This window comes from Labrus mixtus, chromosome 1 (genome assembly GCF_963584025.1).
Source record: "Labrus mixtus chromosome 1, fLabMix1.1, whole genome shotgun sequence".
Taxonomy (NCBI): Eukaryota; Metazoa; Chordata; class Actinopteri; order Labriformes; family Labridae; genus Labrus; species Labrus mixtus.
The window spans coordinates 33,662,822-33,680,797 of NC_083612.1; the positions used below are offsets into that span (position 1 = coordinate 33,662,822).

The window sequence follows — 17,976 nt, forward strand, 5'->3', positions numbered from 1 at the left end:
ATTTAAAAAAAACGAATGAAAAAAGAAAGCCACTTAGAGGAACAACATTGAAACAAAAGTATCATACAGTAAAACATAAGATGAAGGAAAGGTGACAAAAGAAGTGGGAAGAGGAGAAACAGGAAAAATATTATCATTGACTGTCAAGTATGAGTACAAGAGAAGACACTGAGACTGAAAGAAATCAAGATGAAATTGGACATATGTGACATTCATCAAAGACACAAGTGTTATAGTTTTTTATTTGAATATCTTAGGAGAAAAAAAATTGATAGAGACAATGTATTCATTTTCTATTTTATTTTTTTTTTGGCAAAATTTTTATTTTTTTTTGTGTCTAAATAGAAAGCCTATAAAGTAGTTCCCTATCAACACTTCACACCAGGTCACAGTAATTTAAATAGCACTCTACATATCATTGGAAAACATTCATCCGGTCTTTGTGAGATATGCAATCTAGCAGAAACAGTTGAACATGTAGTTATTAAATGTAGAAAGTATGTAGCACATAGACAGAGCATGATGTCAGAAATGGAGAGAGAGAGACTCGTAAGAAGAGATTTCAGAAGTATTTTGGAGTGAGGGGAGAGAGGGAAAGGACGAAGATGCTTGTTTAAATATCTCTTGAGAACAGGTTTATTGAGGAGGATTTAGGAATGTGAGTAATAATTAAATCCAGCAGATGGCAGTAATGCAACTTTTTGGATGCCAGCTGCCAATAAAATCCAAAGAAGAAGAAGAACTTCACACCAGCTGGTGGCGGTAATGCGCCAAACCGCTGTTTGCCATCCGCCAAAAAACACCAGAAGAAGAAAAAGCCGAACACGTCATCTAAAAATGATGCTTCCGTGTTTGGCTAGTGCTCGCAGTTTTTAATGAATATACACCGGATAAGTCCCGTTAACGACAGGTAGCTGTTAAAATGTTAAAGATTTAAAAAGCCGTTAACGTAAACCTTTGTGTACTGCAGTAACGTGTTCGTGTCTGGTTTAGATATCTTTGTTTTGTGTGAGACATGGATGATGTGGAGATCACGGATGTGGATGACGGTGACTCACCGTATCATGTAGAGAAGAACCTGAAGAACCAGGACCTGAGCTCCGTGGGCCTCACAGGTAACTACACCTGGTGTTATGACGTACACAACAACCACCGTGTCTTTACGGTCACGGTTAACGTTAGCATGCTGTTTACAACAACATGTAGCTGTAATAGCACAGGCTGATATTGGGTCATGTCCTGTATGATTCACTGGTGAAGGTAAAGGAGTTAGTCTGCAACTTTTCATGGATCCATTCTTCTCCTACTCACCTGTTTTGTGAAATAGATGTCGATTTTCTTTTAAAGCTTTGGAGCTTTTGATACTATCGATCATTTAAATGTCATTTACAATACCGTATAGCAGACAACAAAATGTAAGAAACACGACTGAGATAAAGGTATAAATGTTTTATAACAAATGTATTTTATAAAACACGGAATCGAGAAGAATCAAACATTTTGACAACCTTTGCCTCACACATCTTGTCTTTCTCTATGGAGATAGAAATATCGAATGTTTGGTGAATGAATTCAGGTCATGTTGGATAAAAATGTGACTCTCTCTTCTATGTCAATAAACCTCACAAACCTGTCCATTGACTGTTCTGTCTGATACAGTTTTGACATAATACTCTATTACTTTGTAAATGCTTGATATTTACTTATTTGTTACCAAATTATTTTTTTACAATGCAATATCTGTTATTTTTATGATTAATCAAGAAGTTCTGAATGTTTCAAAGACTGTAATCTGTTTCATGAGTCAAAAAGTTAAGAATGAGTCCATCAAAAATTGCAGGAAAACTCCTGCACACTGTTTACATTCAGACAGTGTGCAGGTGTTTGCCTGATATTTTGGTCTGCCGTGGTATCAAAACAGGTGACAATATTATGTTGATGTTCAATGACTTCAGTGAGCTCTGCATCTAACCTGAGTCTCCTAGTTGGGTGTGCCTGGAAAACCTCCAAAGGGAAATGTCCAGGAGGCATCCTAATCAGAAACCTGAACCTCCCTCAGTCAACAATCTGGATCAAACAAATAACCCTCCATCCTTTGGTTTATATACAAACATATATGAATATTATCATCATGCCTACATTTATTTACAAACTATCTAAGTTGGATTTCGATCTGGTTATAAAATACATTACAGATATATTAATAAAAGGGAAATCCAGGCTGAATGTTCTTTTGTGCTCCTGTGCCCCTCAGCAGGTGAGCTCCTGTCCATGTATGGGTGGCACCTGCTGGTCGTGTCTGTGCTCGTCTACCTGCTCGTCCAACTCCTGATGAAGAGATTCAGACAGAGAGACCAAAGCTCAGCCCCACAAACACAGCAAGGTGAGCAGAGTCAGAACCTGTTTCTTATACCTGTATATTAGTCACGTGAGCCAAATGTGAGTCCATTCGATCACATAGAATTCCACCCTGATGTGTTCTGACCTGCAGCGTGTTCACCCGAGGGATGTGCACGACTTAGACGACTAAACAACCGACTATCCTCACGCTCTCTAGTTTGCACAAAAATAACTAGTCTGCTAAACTAATTATTCATATTTTTGGTAATGCTGTCCCACGATGTCGGTTAAATGTTGTGTTTAAGCTGTAATGCAGCCGCCTGCCACTAGAGGAGGCTGCCACTCTAGTTGATCGTCCTGCTCTCCTCGCTCTACTGCCCTGATGTAAACAAGCACATCGAAACAGAAAACCTTTCACAGGAGCCGAGTGATTTGACAATATTTTGATCTAGAAAATGGAGATAAAGGTGTCTGTAGGCTGTGCCAGTACAAACTGGCATACTGACCAGAGCAACTACATTTAGCACAGGTGTGTAGACTTGGTACCACTAACGTTCCACCCTCCCTGGTAAGGAACAGGTTATGAGTTTAGAGTCAGTTACCATGGTCATATAGCCAGGTTAGGAGAAAGTAGAGACAAGAAAACATATTTATGTTTTCATTTCATTGTATAGTGTTCCCCTTTTATTTTTTGTTGTATTATATCTTTGCTTTAATACAGTGTATAGCTTCTGTACAGTTTATTTTAATTTACTTAGCTGTTCCTACAACTTATTTTATTTTTCTACTCTTTTTTTCTCATAATGCTATTCTATTTTATATATAATTTTAACTTTTTTGTAGAAGCTGACTCAGGGAGAAACGCACAAAAATTCCAAAGTACCTGTACTGTCCTGTACCTGTGCAAATGGAAATAAACATCTATTCTATTCTAAAAGAGAGTCCGCTCCGTGACAATGAAAGCCCCAACTTTAGTCCCAACAGACCAGGATAACCTTCTTCTTTCACTTTGTGACCCCCCCCCCCCCCCCCCCCCCCCCCCCCCAGATGTCCTGTTTTGGTGTTGAAGTGAAGCTATACGTTTATCCAATAACAGAGCTCAATGTTACACACTGTGGCAGTATTCATTTACTATAGCTTGTATAAACGGCCTGCCTTTCACTTAGCCAGGTTTGTTAGAGGTTCAGTCAGCCTGTGTGGATTTTACTGAGAGGTTTGAGCTACATTAGATTTAACCTGTGAGAACTGTGTATTCTGTCTTCACCCAGGAGCCCCACACATTGTTCTTGTCACATTGTCTGTGTCACAACTTCAAACATGTCTCTGGTTTAGGGCATGCCGGAGCTGGAGGAGGAGATCTTGTTATGCAGAATACGTATAACTGCTGTGTGAAATCAACATGTTGAACCATTTGTAGATTTGAGATATACAGGCAGCTGTGGTTGTTTTTTTTTAACTTCACAGCTGTGCCAATAAAACTTAAGATAAAAGGAAGAAAGGAAAAAAAAAGTGAATAATTTAAGATGAAGTTCCATCCCTCAAACAGAACAGATAATGACAGCCAGATGAACTATGAATCATTTTTCTTCACATCATTTTAACCTTTTCCCTAAACATGTTTTCATGAAGATGTTTCGTCGGTGGTGAGGAATCAGGAGGCTATGGAAGCAGCCCGGAGGAGGATGCAGGAGGAGCTGGATGCCAAGGCAGCCATCTTTAGAGAGAAACAGAAACAGGTGCAGTACACGTGAAGTTAAAAAAAATGTTTCTCCATGATGTGTACGCTGAACTCACAGTGTGTGTGTGTGTGTGTGTGTGTGTGTGTGTGTTCAAACAGCAAGAGGAGGAGAAGAGGAGGCAGAAGATCGAGATCTGGGAGAGCATGCAGCAGGGGAAGAGCTACAAAGGAGCTCAGAGAGTCTCTGCGGTGAGTCTGAGATCAAATCTTCTGTTTCACTAGTGTGGAGGGATTTAAAATGACACGCAGACAACTATAGAGCAGGGCTAAGTTCTTATTGTTCAATGTCGTTGGTGTACGTAGTTTTGATGCTCTGTTTATTTGTATTATTCTTAAATTATAGCATCGTGAGAAGAAGGTATGGGGAGAAAATCTTGAAGTTTTGTTTCCTGAAGTAATTTTATAATGGAATTATCTTAAATAAGAAGCTAGAGAATTACAATGATTCAACCAGAGGTCTTCTTCAGGTGATCATTTTTCACACTTAAATTGGCTTCACTGGTGACTTTCTCCTCCAACTTATTTTAGTGTTTGCTCACAAACTGCTCGAATCTAATCACCCTACTTCCCTTCGGTTCTCCACACACACACACACACACACACACACACACACACACACACACACACACACACACACACACACACACACACACACACACACACACACACACCTGCTCTCGATGTACAGCGTTTCGATCCGCTTTGTCTCTTTCCATTCCTCTTAGCTTGATTTTGCTCTTTTGACAGTAGCATATCCATCAGCAGCACGTTTTATAAAGACATCCAAATGTCCCCACTCTCGTAGTCCACTAATTCACTATGGGGATGTGATGTACGCAGGCAGAAGAAGTCCACTGTCCTTGTAAAAGGTCTAAGAACATCATGGTCCTGCTGCCTCTCTTGAACTGGTACAAAGACTATAGACCCACCCAAGTGCATGCTGGTCCTCTATTATAAATACAAACATTAAAAAAATGCATATGATTGTCAGGAGAAGTGTTCTTCTGATCTCCATTTGTGGTACAATTGTAGTCTGAGCTTTATTGACCAATCACGTATTAGCAGGGTTTGGTGTATACCGGGGAAACAGGAGGAATATTATCTGTGCTAATAGTAAATCAGCTTTGATCTACGGTATTCTTATAATGATTGATTTGTTTTAATAAACAGATATCTGCATAAAAGTGAAGCTAACAATCTGTTCTGGATTTTTTTTTTAAATAGCTCTTGAGCTACAAATCCTGAAACACATCAGAAATGATCGCTCTGTCCTCCATTCAACTAACATTGAAAAAGTTGTTTCCTTCTCCACCTGACAAAGCTTGACTTTATTCTTTTTTACAAATCTGCATCAACTTGTTGTTATTTCAACAAAACTTAAGACCCGTTAATGTAAATAAATCACAAGAAAATGTGTAAAAGCCGCACAGGAAAGGAAGTCTTGTTTAGAAGTTGTTTAACGCTATCAACTGGCTTCAACAGAAGAGAATCAGAGGATGATAGACGATGATTGCTGATGGGTTTGACTAATTAAATACAAACCCTTTCCCACAAAAAAACAAAATATGCAAAAATGAAAATATACTAAACAAATAAGTTGCAACGGATAAAATGATGAAGAATCGAATTGTGTGGAGGCTGTGGTCCCCTAGGAGGCCCGGGTTCAGGTCCAACCTGTGGCTCCTTTTTCTGAATGTCATTACCCACTATCACTCTCTAGTTTCCTACTCTATCCACTGTCCTATCTAATGTCTTATTATAATCAAATGAATACACAGTGTATAAATATTTGCATATGTGTCACTGCAGGCAGCTGAAGAGGCCAGCTCGTCCACCGCTGTGCCGAAACCAAAGACGGACAAGAAGCCGCTCCGTGGTGCAGGTATTTGAAAAGATCGACCTGAAACAATCATTGTAATATATGTTACATATATATAAACATGTTTTTAAATGTGTGCTCTGTTTCTTCTAGACTATAACCCTCTGACTGGAGAGGGAGGCAGCTCCTGTACGTGGAGGCCGGGTCGGAGGGGGCCGTCCTCAGGAGGATGAGGTTAAAGAGGGTCAGATTGCTCTGACGTCTTGATCAACACACTGACTGATGAACCAAGCTTCAATATCTGCACACACACACCTATACATTTTCTTTAAATTCTGATCAGTTAGCTTACTTTCCAATAAAAACCTATCAATCAGGTAATAATCTCTGTGTGCTGCAGCCTCGTTCACTATCAAACATGATGGTGATTTATCGGGGTTGTGAGGGCTGAATTTGGTTTGTGAGATTGAAAGCTTGAAATGAAGCTGCTCCTGTAAACGGTGTGTAACCAGGAGGAGCGGCTGATGACGTTCACAGTCAGTGTTTCCATTGTCTTTATGAGTGTGTATGTTCATAGTGTAGAGGCCGAGGTCACTGCAGCATCTGTAGCTGCTGGACACAAAATGACTCGTCTGCATCTGTAGTTACAAACATATTGATCAGTTATTGTGTAACACAGCCATGCCCATTCTGTTTCACACATTTGTATGCAATAAAAAGATATCTGCTATGTGCGTCTGTGTTTCAGTCTTTGACCACCCTCCTTCACCAATCCTGTTAACTGACAAGATTCAAATGTACTTTTTTAAGATGAATAAATGTCTGTGAACATTTAAATGAACACACAAGTTATTTTCATGACTGAAGTTTAAAACATGTTCAATAGAGACATCAACATGAGGCTGTAGGTTAGCATCTTACACTGTGGAGTAAAGAGGTCAGTTGTCTTCAACAGAACACTGATACATGTTTTTAGTAAGTATCACATTGATGTGGAATGACTTTGGACTTTGGATTGAACAACAAGTGTGAGAGTTTAGACTAACCCCTCTCACAGACAGAGTGACCTGCAGATAGAGAGAATCTGACTGTCAGGATCAACTATGAGCAACGCTGCTGAGGGTTGAGACTGATTCTTTTTTATTATTTTATTTTATATACTTTATTGATCCCTGAGGGATATTCTGGTCTACACTCTGTTATTGTTGTTTCTCGTACATTACATACAGTACATTTGAATTTCCCTCTGGATCAATAAAGTATCTATCTATTAGAAACAATGTAAAAAACATTAAGTAACAACATAACATTTACTACAGCTGTGTTGGTATAGGTTGTATCTTACCTCATGGAGTGTTAATATTTGGGGGAGGGTTCATGTTCATGGTGCTGTTGAGATGTTAACATTTCGTTGACTCAGCGTGTGTGTCACAATAATTCCGCGTGGGATGGGTCATGTGAATGACCACACACAAAAAATAAAATATTCATTCATTCATTCATTCATACAAACATGGTCAGTGTAGCATTAAAGCTTTAAACCTGTCAGGACCATAGACTGTAAATTATAAACAAAAGTGATATACAGTCAATGGTCCGGACACATTTCTAACACAGCTAGGTGAAGTTTTCAGCGGGAACAGACAGTTGTTGTTGTGACCACACGGGGGAGCTAAAGACCAGAGCGCTGGCTGAGCGACAGGTAGAGTTTAGAATCATTGTACCTGAGCAGACTTTCTTTATACGCCTAAAGAACAGAGCAATTCTCAATCTTTAAAACGACAACATGTATATTTCAGCAGTACTAAAGTAGGCGTTAGTATTTTAAACATGTCAGTAGCAAATACTTATTACTGTTTATTATTTTTTTCTTTAAGCTTTGATAGAGAAACTCAGAACTGGGGTTTTTCTACAAATAACTTCCAAGTGTGTTAAAGAAAGTGTTAGCAAATGATCAAAAAATGAAATACCTGCGTCTCCTAACCGAGCAGGAGGCCTTGAACAACATGTAGACGGACAAACAATAAATATCTAATTAACTATCTTATAATTTGGGTTGAATATTCCAAGTATGGCACCAGCTTGCTGACTGACCCACCAAAGAATGTTGAAGACACAACAGATTCTTCTGCATGGAAAGGGCTACAACATGTGCATACTTTAGTTATCAGAAAAACAAGATACATGTAGGGACAATGTGTAAATATCAACATCAGTGGTGTTAAAGTTTGTGAGCCTTACACTAAATAATATTGTGTCCTCATCAGGGGCGCCTCCAGGATTTCTGGCCCCCATGAAAAGATATCACATTGGGCCCTCCATTAGCTTCAGTCAACGCCACATCCTATACATACGCCTTGTGAAATAGATGTAGCCTACTTTCTTTAAAGGACTTGGTTCTTTTCGATATATACGTTTTTATTAAAATGTTAGAGATTTTAAAGTTTTAAGACGTGGTATCAATGTATCGGACATTTTGACCTTATAGGTTTGCTTTAATGGAATAGTATTGCAATCACATGAGAAAATAAAAGCTGTAAAAAATATTTCTGAATGAAAGAGATAGTTACCTCAGAATAATGAGTCACAAGGTGCTTGCATTTCTTTGCACAACACCAGTGCCTCAGTTGCACTCCGTGGGGGATCCAGTATTTTCAGCAATCACCTTATTGTCTCATGAGTCCCCATGTAGCCAGCCTGAATGCATTTCAGACGCATCACATCATATCAATGAAGCATGTCTTATCGGCACAGCTGATCCTGACTGCAGAGATCTGAGTTTTCTGTGCAAAGTCAACAAACTTTTAACTATTATCCACGTTAACTAACGACAAGAGTGTCTCCCCATGCGTCAACCCCAAACCAAAATATAAACTGGGTTAAACCCAACAGTATGGGAATGTTTGAAACTTGAAGTGATCTAAATGGGAGCTTCTGTTGGGCTTTTGAGGACCTGGTATGTCGTTAATTCAGAAAAACAGAGCACAATTTTATTTTTCATAAAAATGTAACACAATGTTTTTCTCTTTAGTTCAGAAAAAACAAGTAAATTGTATTTATTCTTCATACTGGTAACTCTGGGTTAATTATCTTGTTAATTTAGAAAAACAGAGCACATTTTATTTTCTCATGTGAATGCGCAATACACATCTGTATGCCTCTCTGCTTATCTGTTTAGTTTGAAATGTCTTAATATTAGAAACATATTTTGTTTAAATGATGCTTTTACATTTCTTTTTCATACTCTGCGTGGAGAAAGCCACCCTGCTGACTTTTTAGGCCACTTTACCTTTCATTTTCAATTAAATATTAACATTATTAACATAAACTTCATAAACTTCCATGATAACGAGTACATTTTGGTGGTTTTCTTCATATCTTGACTACTGATTTTATTATCTCTGCAGGCCTTTATTTCTGTTGTTTTCTTGAAATCTTGAGAAATTAATTTGTTATCACAGGAAAACCAGTGTTGGTTTCCTGAGATAAAACGATAAATCAGTCGAATTCTCAAGAAAACAACCCAGAAAATACAACAGTGTATGTCCACTTCACCGTACTGATATGTGACTTGTAGCCTTTTTAAAAAAAAATAAAACATTTTTTTCCTTGAAAATATAACCTTTTTGTTTTTCAAAAATTCTAATTTAAAAAAATAGTTTTTTAAAACTATTTAAATCCAACAAATATTAGCAAATGGTTTGAGATCATCAAGCAGATTTTTACTTTATTTTACTTTGAAATGAAGGATTTTTCTGTATTTCTTCAAACTTTTTCTGCGGGTTGTCCTGTTGAATAGAAAATATTCTGTGTGGATATAAGGATTTATTTATTTTAAATAAAGGTTGTTTTAAAAGATTTGGGGGAAAAAAAAGAAAAAAACCCTTCCTGAATTACAGAGACCCCTCCCACCCAGCCACTCAGAGCGCTTCTACGGAAACACCGTTAGGTCAAACTACTGTTAATCCTTCGCGATCGGCGTTTTCCACAGCCCGATGTTCTTCCAATGGCTAGATTATGATGAGAAAAGGAGCTCTATTAAAGGCGAGGTCCCGGGCGGCTGTGTTTAGTCGATCGGTGCTGAAGTTTGCCGATGATCGATGATCGATGATCGATGATCGGAGGGAGCAGCGGCAGAAGAAGGGTTCAGGCTCCGTCTTCAAGGAGACTGCTGTGATGCTACGTAGGCAGCTGGAGGAGAAGAAAAGGGCTTTTCTACTATGACAGAGAGTGTGTGAAGGAAGGAGACGCACAGAATCGGGTTTATATTCTCTTTTTCATTCGGTTCGGTCGTGTAAAGTGGTTGTTTTCAGACACGGTGGGACACACGGAGAGCTGTAAACTTTTGGGGGGGATGGCAGCTCGAAGCCGCAGAGCATGGTTCAGTGTTCTGCTCGGACTGGTGCTCGGGTTCACTCTGGCGTCCAGACTCATTTTACCCCGGGCCACCGAGCTCAAGAAAGCGGGTCACAAACGGAAAGCTAACCCGACCGGCTGCGGGCTGAACCGGGGACTCAGAAAGGAATACGGCGGGGGATTATGGCCACCGCAAGATAACGGTTCACCGGCGACCGAGAAACCGAGCTCCAGGTCCAGTAATTTCTTATTCGTCGGTGTCATGACCGCCCAGAAGTACCTGAACAACCGAGCCGTGGCAGCACACAGGTAAGTCCCTACCAGAGACCCATTCATGTGTCTGTGTGGTGTCTGTGTGAGCCTTTTCACTGCGCGGTTCTCCGGTAGCTACCTAACATCAGCTGTAGCCACTGATTTCACTGATCTCACTTCAGCCCCACAAGACTGCTTCTTTTATATATATATATATATATATATATATATATATATATATGTATATATTTTTATTTAAAAAAATACAAAACGATACTTCCAATCAAAGAAATACAATTTATCTTATTTTTTAAATTAATTTTTTAAAACATATATGCATATGTACACAGTCGTATATACACATATAAAAACTAAAAAATAACCAACAAAACAAAGCGAAACAAAAACACTCTGATAAGAATGTAGAAGAAAATAATTAAATTAAATTATAGAGTAAAGTGTAATAAACAATGCTACAAGACTGTTTGAAAGGCGTCATTCAAACTAAATCTTTATTTAATACTAATATTTAACAAAACAGGTCAACAGAGTGAAGCATACCTGTAGGGTTGTGAACATGTTTAATACTTTGTTTTATTTAATTTAATACAGTCTCTGTTATTTTAATGAAAAGTAGTGTCTAAACAGTACTGACATTTAATTGATTTCAGATCTTCAGTCATATTGTCACCTAAAGCTATTGAGAGAAAGAGAGTCTATATCAGGGATGGGCAACTTTGGTCACAGCAAGGGCCACATTCAATTAACTCTCACTGCCAGAGGGCCAAATTGTAGGATACAAAAACGAGTCATTTATGTCTCAAATTTAACTCAACATATACCAGTGATCAAATATTATTATGGACATATTTCTGGTTTTCATGATTTCATGACAGATTTTGTCACGTTTTCTTCACGTTTCCAATTAAATGTAGAAATTGACCTGAGGGCCACGTTGAGGGTTGATGGGGGCCGCATGTTGCCCCCGGGCCGCCAGTTGCCCACCCCTGATCTATGTGGTTGGTCATTTAAATCCATAGATCAGAAAATACTGACGTTTCTTAAGTCATTCATGGCGTCTCCTAAAGATGCATACATCGTGTTACATGTTACATTGATGTCTCTGACAGGTTATAAATTAAAATCAAAGTACAGCAATTCTTTACAGGTGTGTGTTAAGAGGATTGAATCCTTTTAAAAGGAGGCAAGTAAACTCCTGCAAACTGTCTTAATTGGGCAAATAATTGGCAACATTTCCAAAACTTTGCAAAATGTTTCTTTGTAGTTCACCTCTGACTGAAATGTTTGAGGAGTGAATCCATCAAAAATGGGCAAGTCCTGCTAAATACATTGGAAATGTTGCAATACCAAAATGTTTTTGCTTAATCTACGTCAATTACAAACTAGTAATGTCATGTCATGTCTGACTCATGTATTCTTTTGTTGACTGTTCACTAGATAAAAGCAAGACTTTCACTCATAATTCTACAATACCCTTTTGCTTAGTTGTTGTACACAGTCAGAATAATTTAATCAACTTCGAGGGTTCCTATCAATATGCAAATTACCCATTTAAATCACCTCAAGTCAAATTTACGAAAAGATATTCAATACTTTGATACTGTTCGACAATATATGTTTTTAAAACTACACAATCTGTTATTTTAATGATCGATGAAAAAGAACAGAGCGCTGTGTACAGGTTGGTCATTAAAAGTATACAAATACTTTACAGATGTGTAAGAGAGGAATGAATCCATCAAATTGCTCATGTACACAAAAACGTTGGCCACTTATTTGGCATCAAAACGTTGTCGATGTTTTTAATCATATGTCTAGTTTGTTCTTTACACTTTCAGCTTTGATTGTCAGCAACAAACCCATCTTCAGAAGTCCAGTTGTTGTACAGGGATATCTGTGAAGTGTATTGAATACGTTTCCCTCTAGCTTCCCTGATGTTACAACATTCAATATAATATCTCACCACTCAATATCTTCACTATTCATTGAAAGGTCTTTCTTCCATATTAATGACAGCTGTCCCCATGTGGAGTCCTTGAACATTTGATAAAACACTCAGGCCAGACAGAAAAAAACATCTCCTGTATCCCCATCTAAATAAATTATCCAGATATATCTGGATATTCTTTCATATATGATTTTTGCTCCTGATCGTCCAGCCCTAGTGTGGCAGATTAAATTATTTTCGAAAAGAACAGTCATTTTGAAAATATATTTGACTTAAGTGGAAGTAAAATGACTGGTCTGATACTTAAAGTATACTGATCACTTTTATATCTGGGGGGTAAAAGTAAAGTATCAATCAATAAATCAATCATTATTTGTATAGCGCCAATTCAAAACAAGTGTTGAAGACGCTTTACAAAAGAGCTTCTGGGATAATATGCAGGAAGGGACGATAATCTTTTCAGTCATCATTAAGAGGTAATGGTAAATATGAATTGGTATGTTCTGATATCCAATCGTCGTACTTAAACTATTAAATAAATTACGTTCTGGTCTGACTCCTACATCTGATCTTCTCATTTCTGATCCTAACACATTATATATCAAGGAGTCATAGTTTATGAGTTATTTAGAAACATTCTCAGAGCAACTGTGAGCAGGAAGGGACAGAAAGTTTTATCAAAGGGAGGCGGCGTGGTTGACCCCGTTTGTAAGTATGATTACAATGTCAGTGTTTGGATACCAGGAACCAAAAAAAAATGTCCTAGGCGCCCAAAATTAGATTATTTCTTGTTTTAATTACCCTCTATTGCACTCTGTCAATATTGTGAAAATAAATTGGCAACGTTTGAAATGTCGCCCATTTTTTTGTGTGCAATTTAGACAGTGTCACCTCCTCTGATGTCTGTCTCTTTGAATAAGACAGAGATGACAAACATGTGGTGTCAAAAAGTATCAAAATATCAAAGGTGTAGAAAACCTTCCTAAGTCCTTGTTGTCAGTCACTTACATCAACATGGCATTGGCTGTTTCTACTGCTGCAGATTGAAATGATCCGTGTGACCCCAAAATGATTGTAATATTATTGATTTAAACCCAAAAAATGTTTTAAACACTTAAAGAGAGTGGTGATGGGATGTGAGGGGACATGCTTTGGAATCTTTTTGGTGCTGGTGTGAAGTAAGATAACCACTAAAAGTAATACATAGATAACTTTATTGCTGTCCTTTAATGAAGCAGCTGTGGTGGAGAGAGTGAGCACACAGAGCTCTTTCCTTTGAAACTTTGATGTGAGGCTCTGTAGTTTCCTGAGCAGTAATATTAAAGTGGAAATTTGCCCCTATCACTTTTGCATATGAATGAATAATGCTTCACCCCCGCAGTGTTTTCTTTTTGTTTAAGATTCCTTTATTTTAGAGACGAGAGAGAGCTGCAGCAGAGGGTGAAGTGACCATGTTAACTATAGCGACTTTGCAGGCGAATGTTTCTATGGTTGTCATAGTTACAACAGATGTTGTAAGACGGAAAATGGTCCAATGCCTGCCTCTTCATTTAGTTATTTTATTATAGTGTCAAAATGAACTGAAGTGTCTTAGATGAAAAACGAAAACAAAGAAACGTTTGCAAAGACTTTACATGTTCAACAGCTGTTATGAAACAAAACGTGCATTTGGCTCAAAGTCGCCAGTTAACACTTCACTTTTTTAAACTGTAACACCAGTGAGGACAGAGGAGAGAGGGGGGCGAGCAGGCTTGAGCTGGGGGACCGCTGGTGGTGCCGCTGTGGTAATTGTGCAGATGAATTTCACCGTGTAGTTAGAACACATTTACGCTTTCTCAGCACTTTTTTTGTTCCCTGACGGGTCAACACATGGTTTACATTTAATCACCCACCAGAAGTATGAGTCAAGCCTATCCTATAAGGAACGGCCTGGTATTACCTTTGGAGGGCAATGAGCCCAGTGCATTTTGGGCATTGAAGTATTTGAATCCTTTGGATAGAAAGGACTAACACAGCCCTTTTCTGGAATTTCTCTGGCTATGAAGCTCCATTTAAAAAAAAAACAAAAAAAAAACAAAGAAAATCATCTTTCTACTGCATAGACAGTCAAGCTCTATGACAAGTCAACATCAAGAAAGACAAATCAAGACAATAATAGGTGTCTAGAACTTCTATTTGTGCTGCAGTGGTATCAAACAGGTATTGATATTGTTTGATTTTTACTCTGTAACCCTAGTAGGTTGATCATGTGTGTCACTCTGCCTCCATCCGCCCGTGTGTGTGTCAGTGTGTTTCCAGGACCTGGTCTCAGACAGTTCAGCTTTGTCTTCTTGTTGTTTGTAATGCTTTCTGTCTTCTTCTGTGTGTTTCCAGGACGTGGGCACAGTCAATACCAGGTCACGTAGAGTTCTTCTCCAGCGAGGGATCGGACACCTCCATCCCCATCCCCATCGTGGCTCTGAAGAACGTGGACGACTCGTACCCGCCCCAGAAGAAGTCCTTCATGATGCTGAAGTACATGCACGACCACTACCTGGACAAGTACGAGTGGTTCATGAGGGCGGACGACGACGTCTACATCAAGAGCGAGCGGCTGGAGAGCTTCCTGCGCAGCCTCAACAGCAGCGAGGCCATCTTCCTGGGACAGACGGGGATGGGGGCCCGGGACGAGCTGGGGAAGCTGGCCCTGGAGCCTGGGGAGAACTTCTGCATGGGGGGGCCGGGGGTGATTATGAGCCGCGAGGTGCTCAGGAGGATGGTACCACACATTCGGGAGTGTCTACAGGAGATGTACACCACCCACGAGGACGTGGAGGTGGGCCGCTGTGTGAGGAGGTTCGCTGGGGTCCAGTGTGTCTGGTCCTACGAGGTGAGATTGTCTTAGTACTTTATTAACTCTGCAGTGCAGTTACAACAAACAGGAGTTCTGTACTCAGGGTTAGACACCGTGTCCACCTAGCTTTTTTTCAGGGCAGAAAAGTGCTGGCAGTGTGCTCATAAACGATGTCTGAAGCGTGTGTGCGATGAGAAGAAAAATGATGCATGTCCATCCTGTCTCTATGTTAGGTTGGGGTTGTTTCTGTAGTAGATGAACAATGATGAAATCGTGAAACAGACTGTGGATCATCTTAGATTTATTCAGCCATGGTCAGACAACATAGAAACACAACACACATGGCTGACAAAGTGTAGACCATCACTGACCCATGCTGACCAAGATCTCACAATCATTGACAATCATTGGTAAAGTCTTCATCTTCACAGTGTTGATTATATTCTACTAGAAGGTACAGCCCACACATTCCTGGCTGCTTCTGTTCATCTCTAAAAGACTAGAAAGAAGACATCACCTTGACTCTTACATTTCCTTTTCAGCTCACAACAGACTCTTCAATCCAAATATAACTCTGCTGCTATGAGGTCTCTAACACATATGTATTACAGCTTCACAAACCTAAAAGAAGAATTACTCTTAGATGGTTGACACAATTCAAATATATATCCACAAAATTATCAAGATGAATGAATTCATGAAAATACGTACTGTCACTCTATGACAACAGTCTGTTGACAATGGCCGCTGTGTGACTGATGCAGCTCCGTTGCTTTACATACAGTAGTGTGTTTTATATTTGAGATTGTTTTTACCTCAGCAGACACGGAGCATCCCAGGATGTGGGACACGATATGTAGCAGGAAAAAAATCAGGGAATATCATACATTTGTAAAAGAGCACCAATGACGTCAACAGCGCCTTTCTAAAAAGTTGTGAGATTCTCAACTCGAAACGCTCGGAGAGGCCGCACATAAAAAGGAGCTCTCTGAAAAATTACGCTGGGCGCTGCGCTTTCTCTCCAGTCGACCACCTGCTGCTACAAATGCTCTCAACTACCTGGTAACAACTGAAAACAGGGAGGATGCTGTGCGCCAGACAGACAGTTTTTTCTGTTTATTTATATCAGTTTTTGTCTAGTTTCATTCATTCAGAGGTGCAGATCGTTGAAATCATGAAACTTCATTCTCATCCATCCACACATTATTTAATAACAGCGGGCTCTATGTGTACATATTCTGGGGTATAAATGAAAACATTGGGACAAAAGGTTTTTAAATGGCTACAGTACATTTCTTCATTTTCAGTGCCGTGGAAGTGAAGTGAGGGAGTAACAACTTAAAATGTTCCTCTTTCTCACTGTGAGGTTTCAGTACTGGGTTACTCATCAGGCAGCTGAACTGGTTCACTCTGTGGATTGTGTGGGAGTCAGTCATTGTTGAGACTTGGAAGTGTGTGTTGTGGATGGTTGACCATGAGAAAAGTCAGCAAGTAAGACAAAACAGCAGGCCCAGGTCGAGACATGCTGCAGCGATGTCGTCACAGGAGAGTGTGCGTTTGTGTGCGTGTGTGTGCTCTCTGTGTGTTTCTGTGTGCTCTCTGACATGTCTGGACACGGACCTGCTGCTCGTATGTTCACATGAGGAACAGCATCTGCAGCTAAATGCAATCCTCACAGTTTGATGAAGAGACTGAACGAGCAGATCTGTGAACGATTCAGATGTCTCATCATGTGCTCGGCTCATCTGTCAGATCTAACAAAGAGCATGTTGTAATGGTCATGGGAAATGTACTTGGTGTGTAATACACATGACATGCCTAATAATAACCGAGTCATCTTGACCTACAAACCAACATCTTAGCATGTGGCAAACATTACACACTGTGTAAACTATCTGAATACTCTTTACCACAGGATGCATGTTTGAACCTGCAGCTTGTATGTCTGTCTCTTGAATCATCTGTTTGGACCTGCAGCTTGTATGTCTGTCTCTTGAATCATCTGTTTGGACCTGCAGCTTGTATGTCTGTCTCTTGAATCATCTGTTTGGACCTGCAGCTTGTATGTCTGTCTCTTGAATCATCTGTTTGGACCTGCAGCTTGTATGTCTGTCTCTTGAATCATCTGTTTGGACCTGCAGCTTGTATGTCTGTCTCGTGAATCATCTGTTTGGACCTTGGACCTGCAGCTTGTATGTCTGTCTCTTGAATCATCTGTTTGGACCTTGGACCTGCAGCTTGTATGTCTGTCTCTTGAATCATCTGTTTGGACCTGCAGCTTGTATGTCTGTCTCTTGAATCATCTGTTTGGACCTGCAGCTTGTATGTGTGCTCTCTTGAATCATCTGTTTGGACCTGCAGCTTGTATGTGTGCTCTCTTGAATCATCTGTTTGGACCTGCAGCTTGTATGTGTGCTCTCTTGAATCATCTGTTTGGACCTGCAGCTTGTATGTCTGTCTCTTGAATCATCTGTTTGGACCTGCAGCTTGTATGTCTGTCTCTTGAATCAGCTGTTTGGACCTGCAGCTTGTATGTCTGTCTCTTGAATCAGCTGTTTGGACCTGCAGCTTGTATGTGTGCTCTCTTGAATCATCTGTTTGGACCTGCAGCTTGTATGTGTGCTCTCATGAATCATCTGTTTGGACCTGCAGCTTGTATGTGTGCTCTC

At 39.6% G+C, this 17,976-nt stretch overlaps 2 protein-coding genes across 4 annotated transcripts in view; both read left to right on the forward strand.

Moving 5' to 3' along the window:
* Positions 1–791: 791 nt before the first annotated feature.
* On the forward strand, positions 792–6,627 carry selenos (selenoprotein S). 3 transcript variants are annotated; one of them, XM_061042691.1, is made up of 7 exons: positions 792–910; positions 994–1,115; positions 2,258–2,383; positions 3,970–4,076; positions 4,178–4,267; positions 5,888–5,960; positions 6,051–6,627. In XM_061042691.1, the coding sequence occupies exons 2-7, from the start codon at positions 1,016–1,018 to the stop codon at positions 6,128–6,130; spliced, it is 576 nt and encodes a 191-aa protein (XP_060898674.1). In that variant the 5' UTR covers positions 792–910; positions 994–1,015; the 3' UTR covers positions 6,131–6,627. The 3 variants fall into 3 exon arrangements, with proteins under 3 accessions (XP_060898674.1, XP_060898651.1, XP_060898663.1); XM_061042668.1 differs by having other exon boundaries at positions 794–910; positions 2,255–2,383; XM_061042680.1 differs by having other exon boundaries at positions 817–1,115; positions 2,255–2,383.
* Positions 6,628–9,826: 3,199 nt separating this feature from the next.
* chsy1 (chondroitin sulfate synthase 1) overlaps positions 9,827–17,976 on the forward strand; it is a 44,671-nt gene continuing 36,521 nt past the window's right edge. The window contains exons 1-2 of the mRNA XM_061042703.1: positions 9,827–10,562; positions 14,848–15,343. Of these exons, the coding sequence (XP_060898686.1) occupies positions 10,252–10,562; positions 14,848–15,343 (807 nt within the window). The 5' untranslated portion in view covers positions 9,827–10,251. The remainder of the gene's footprint in view (positions 10,563–14,847; positions 15,344–17,976) is intronic.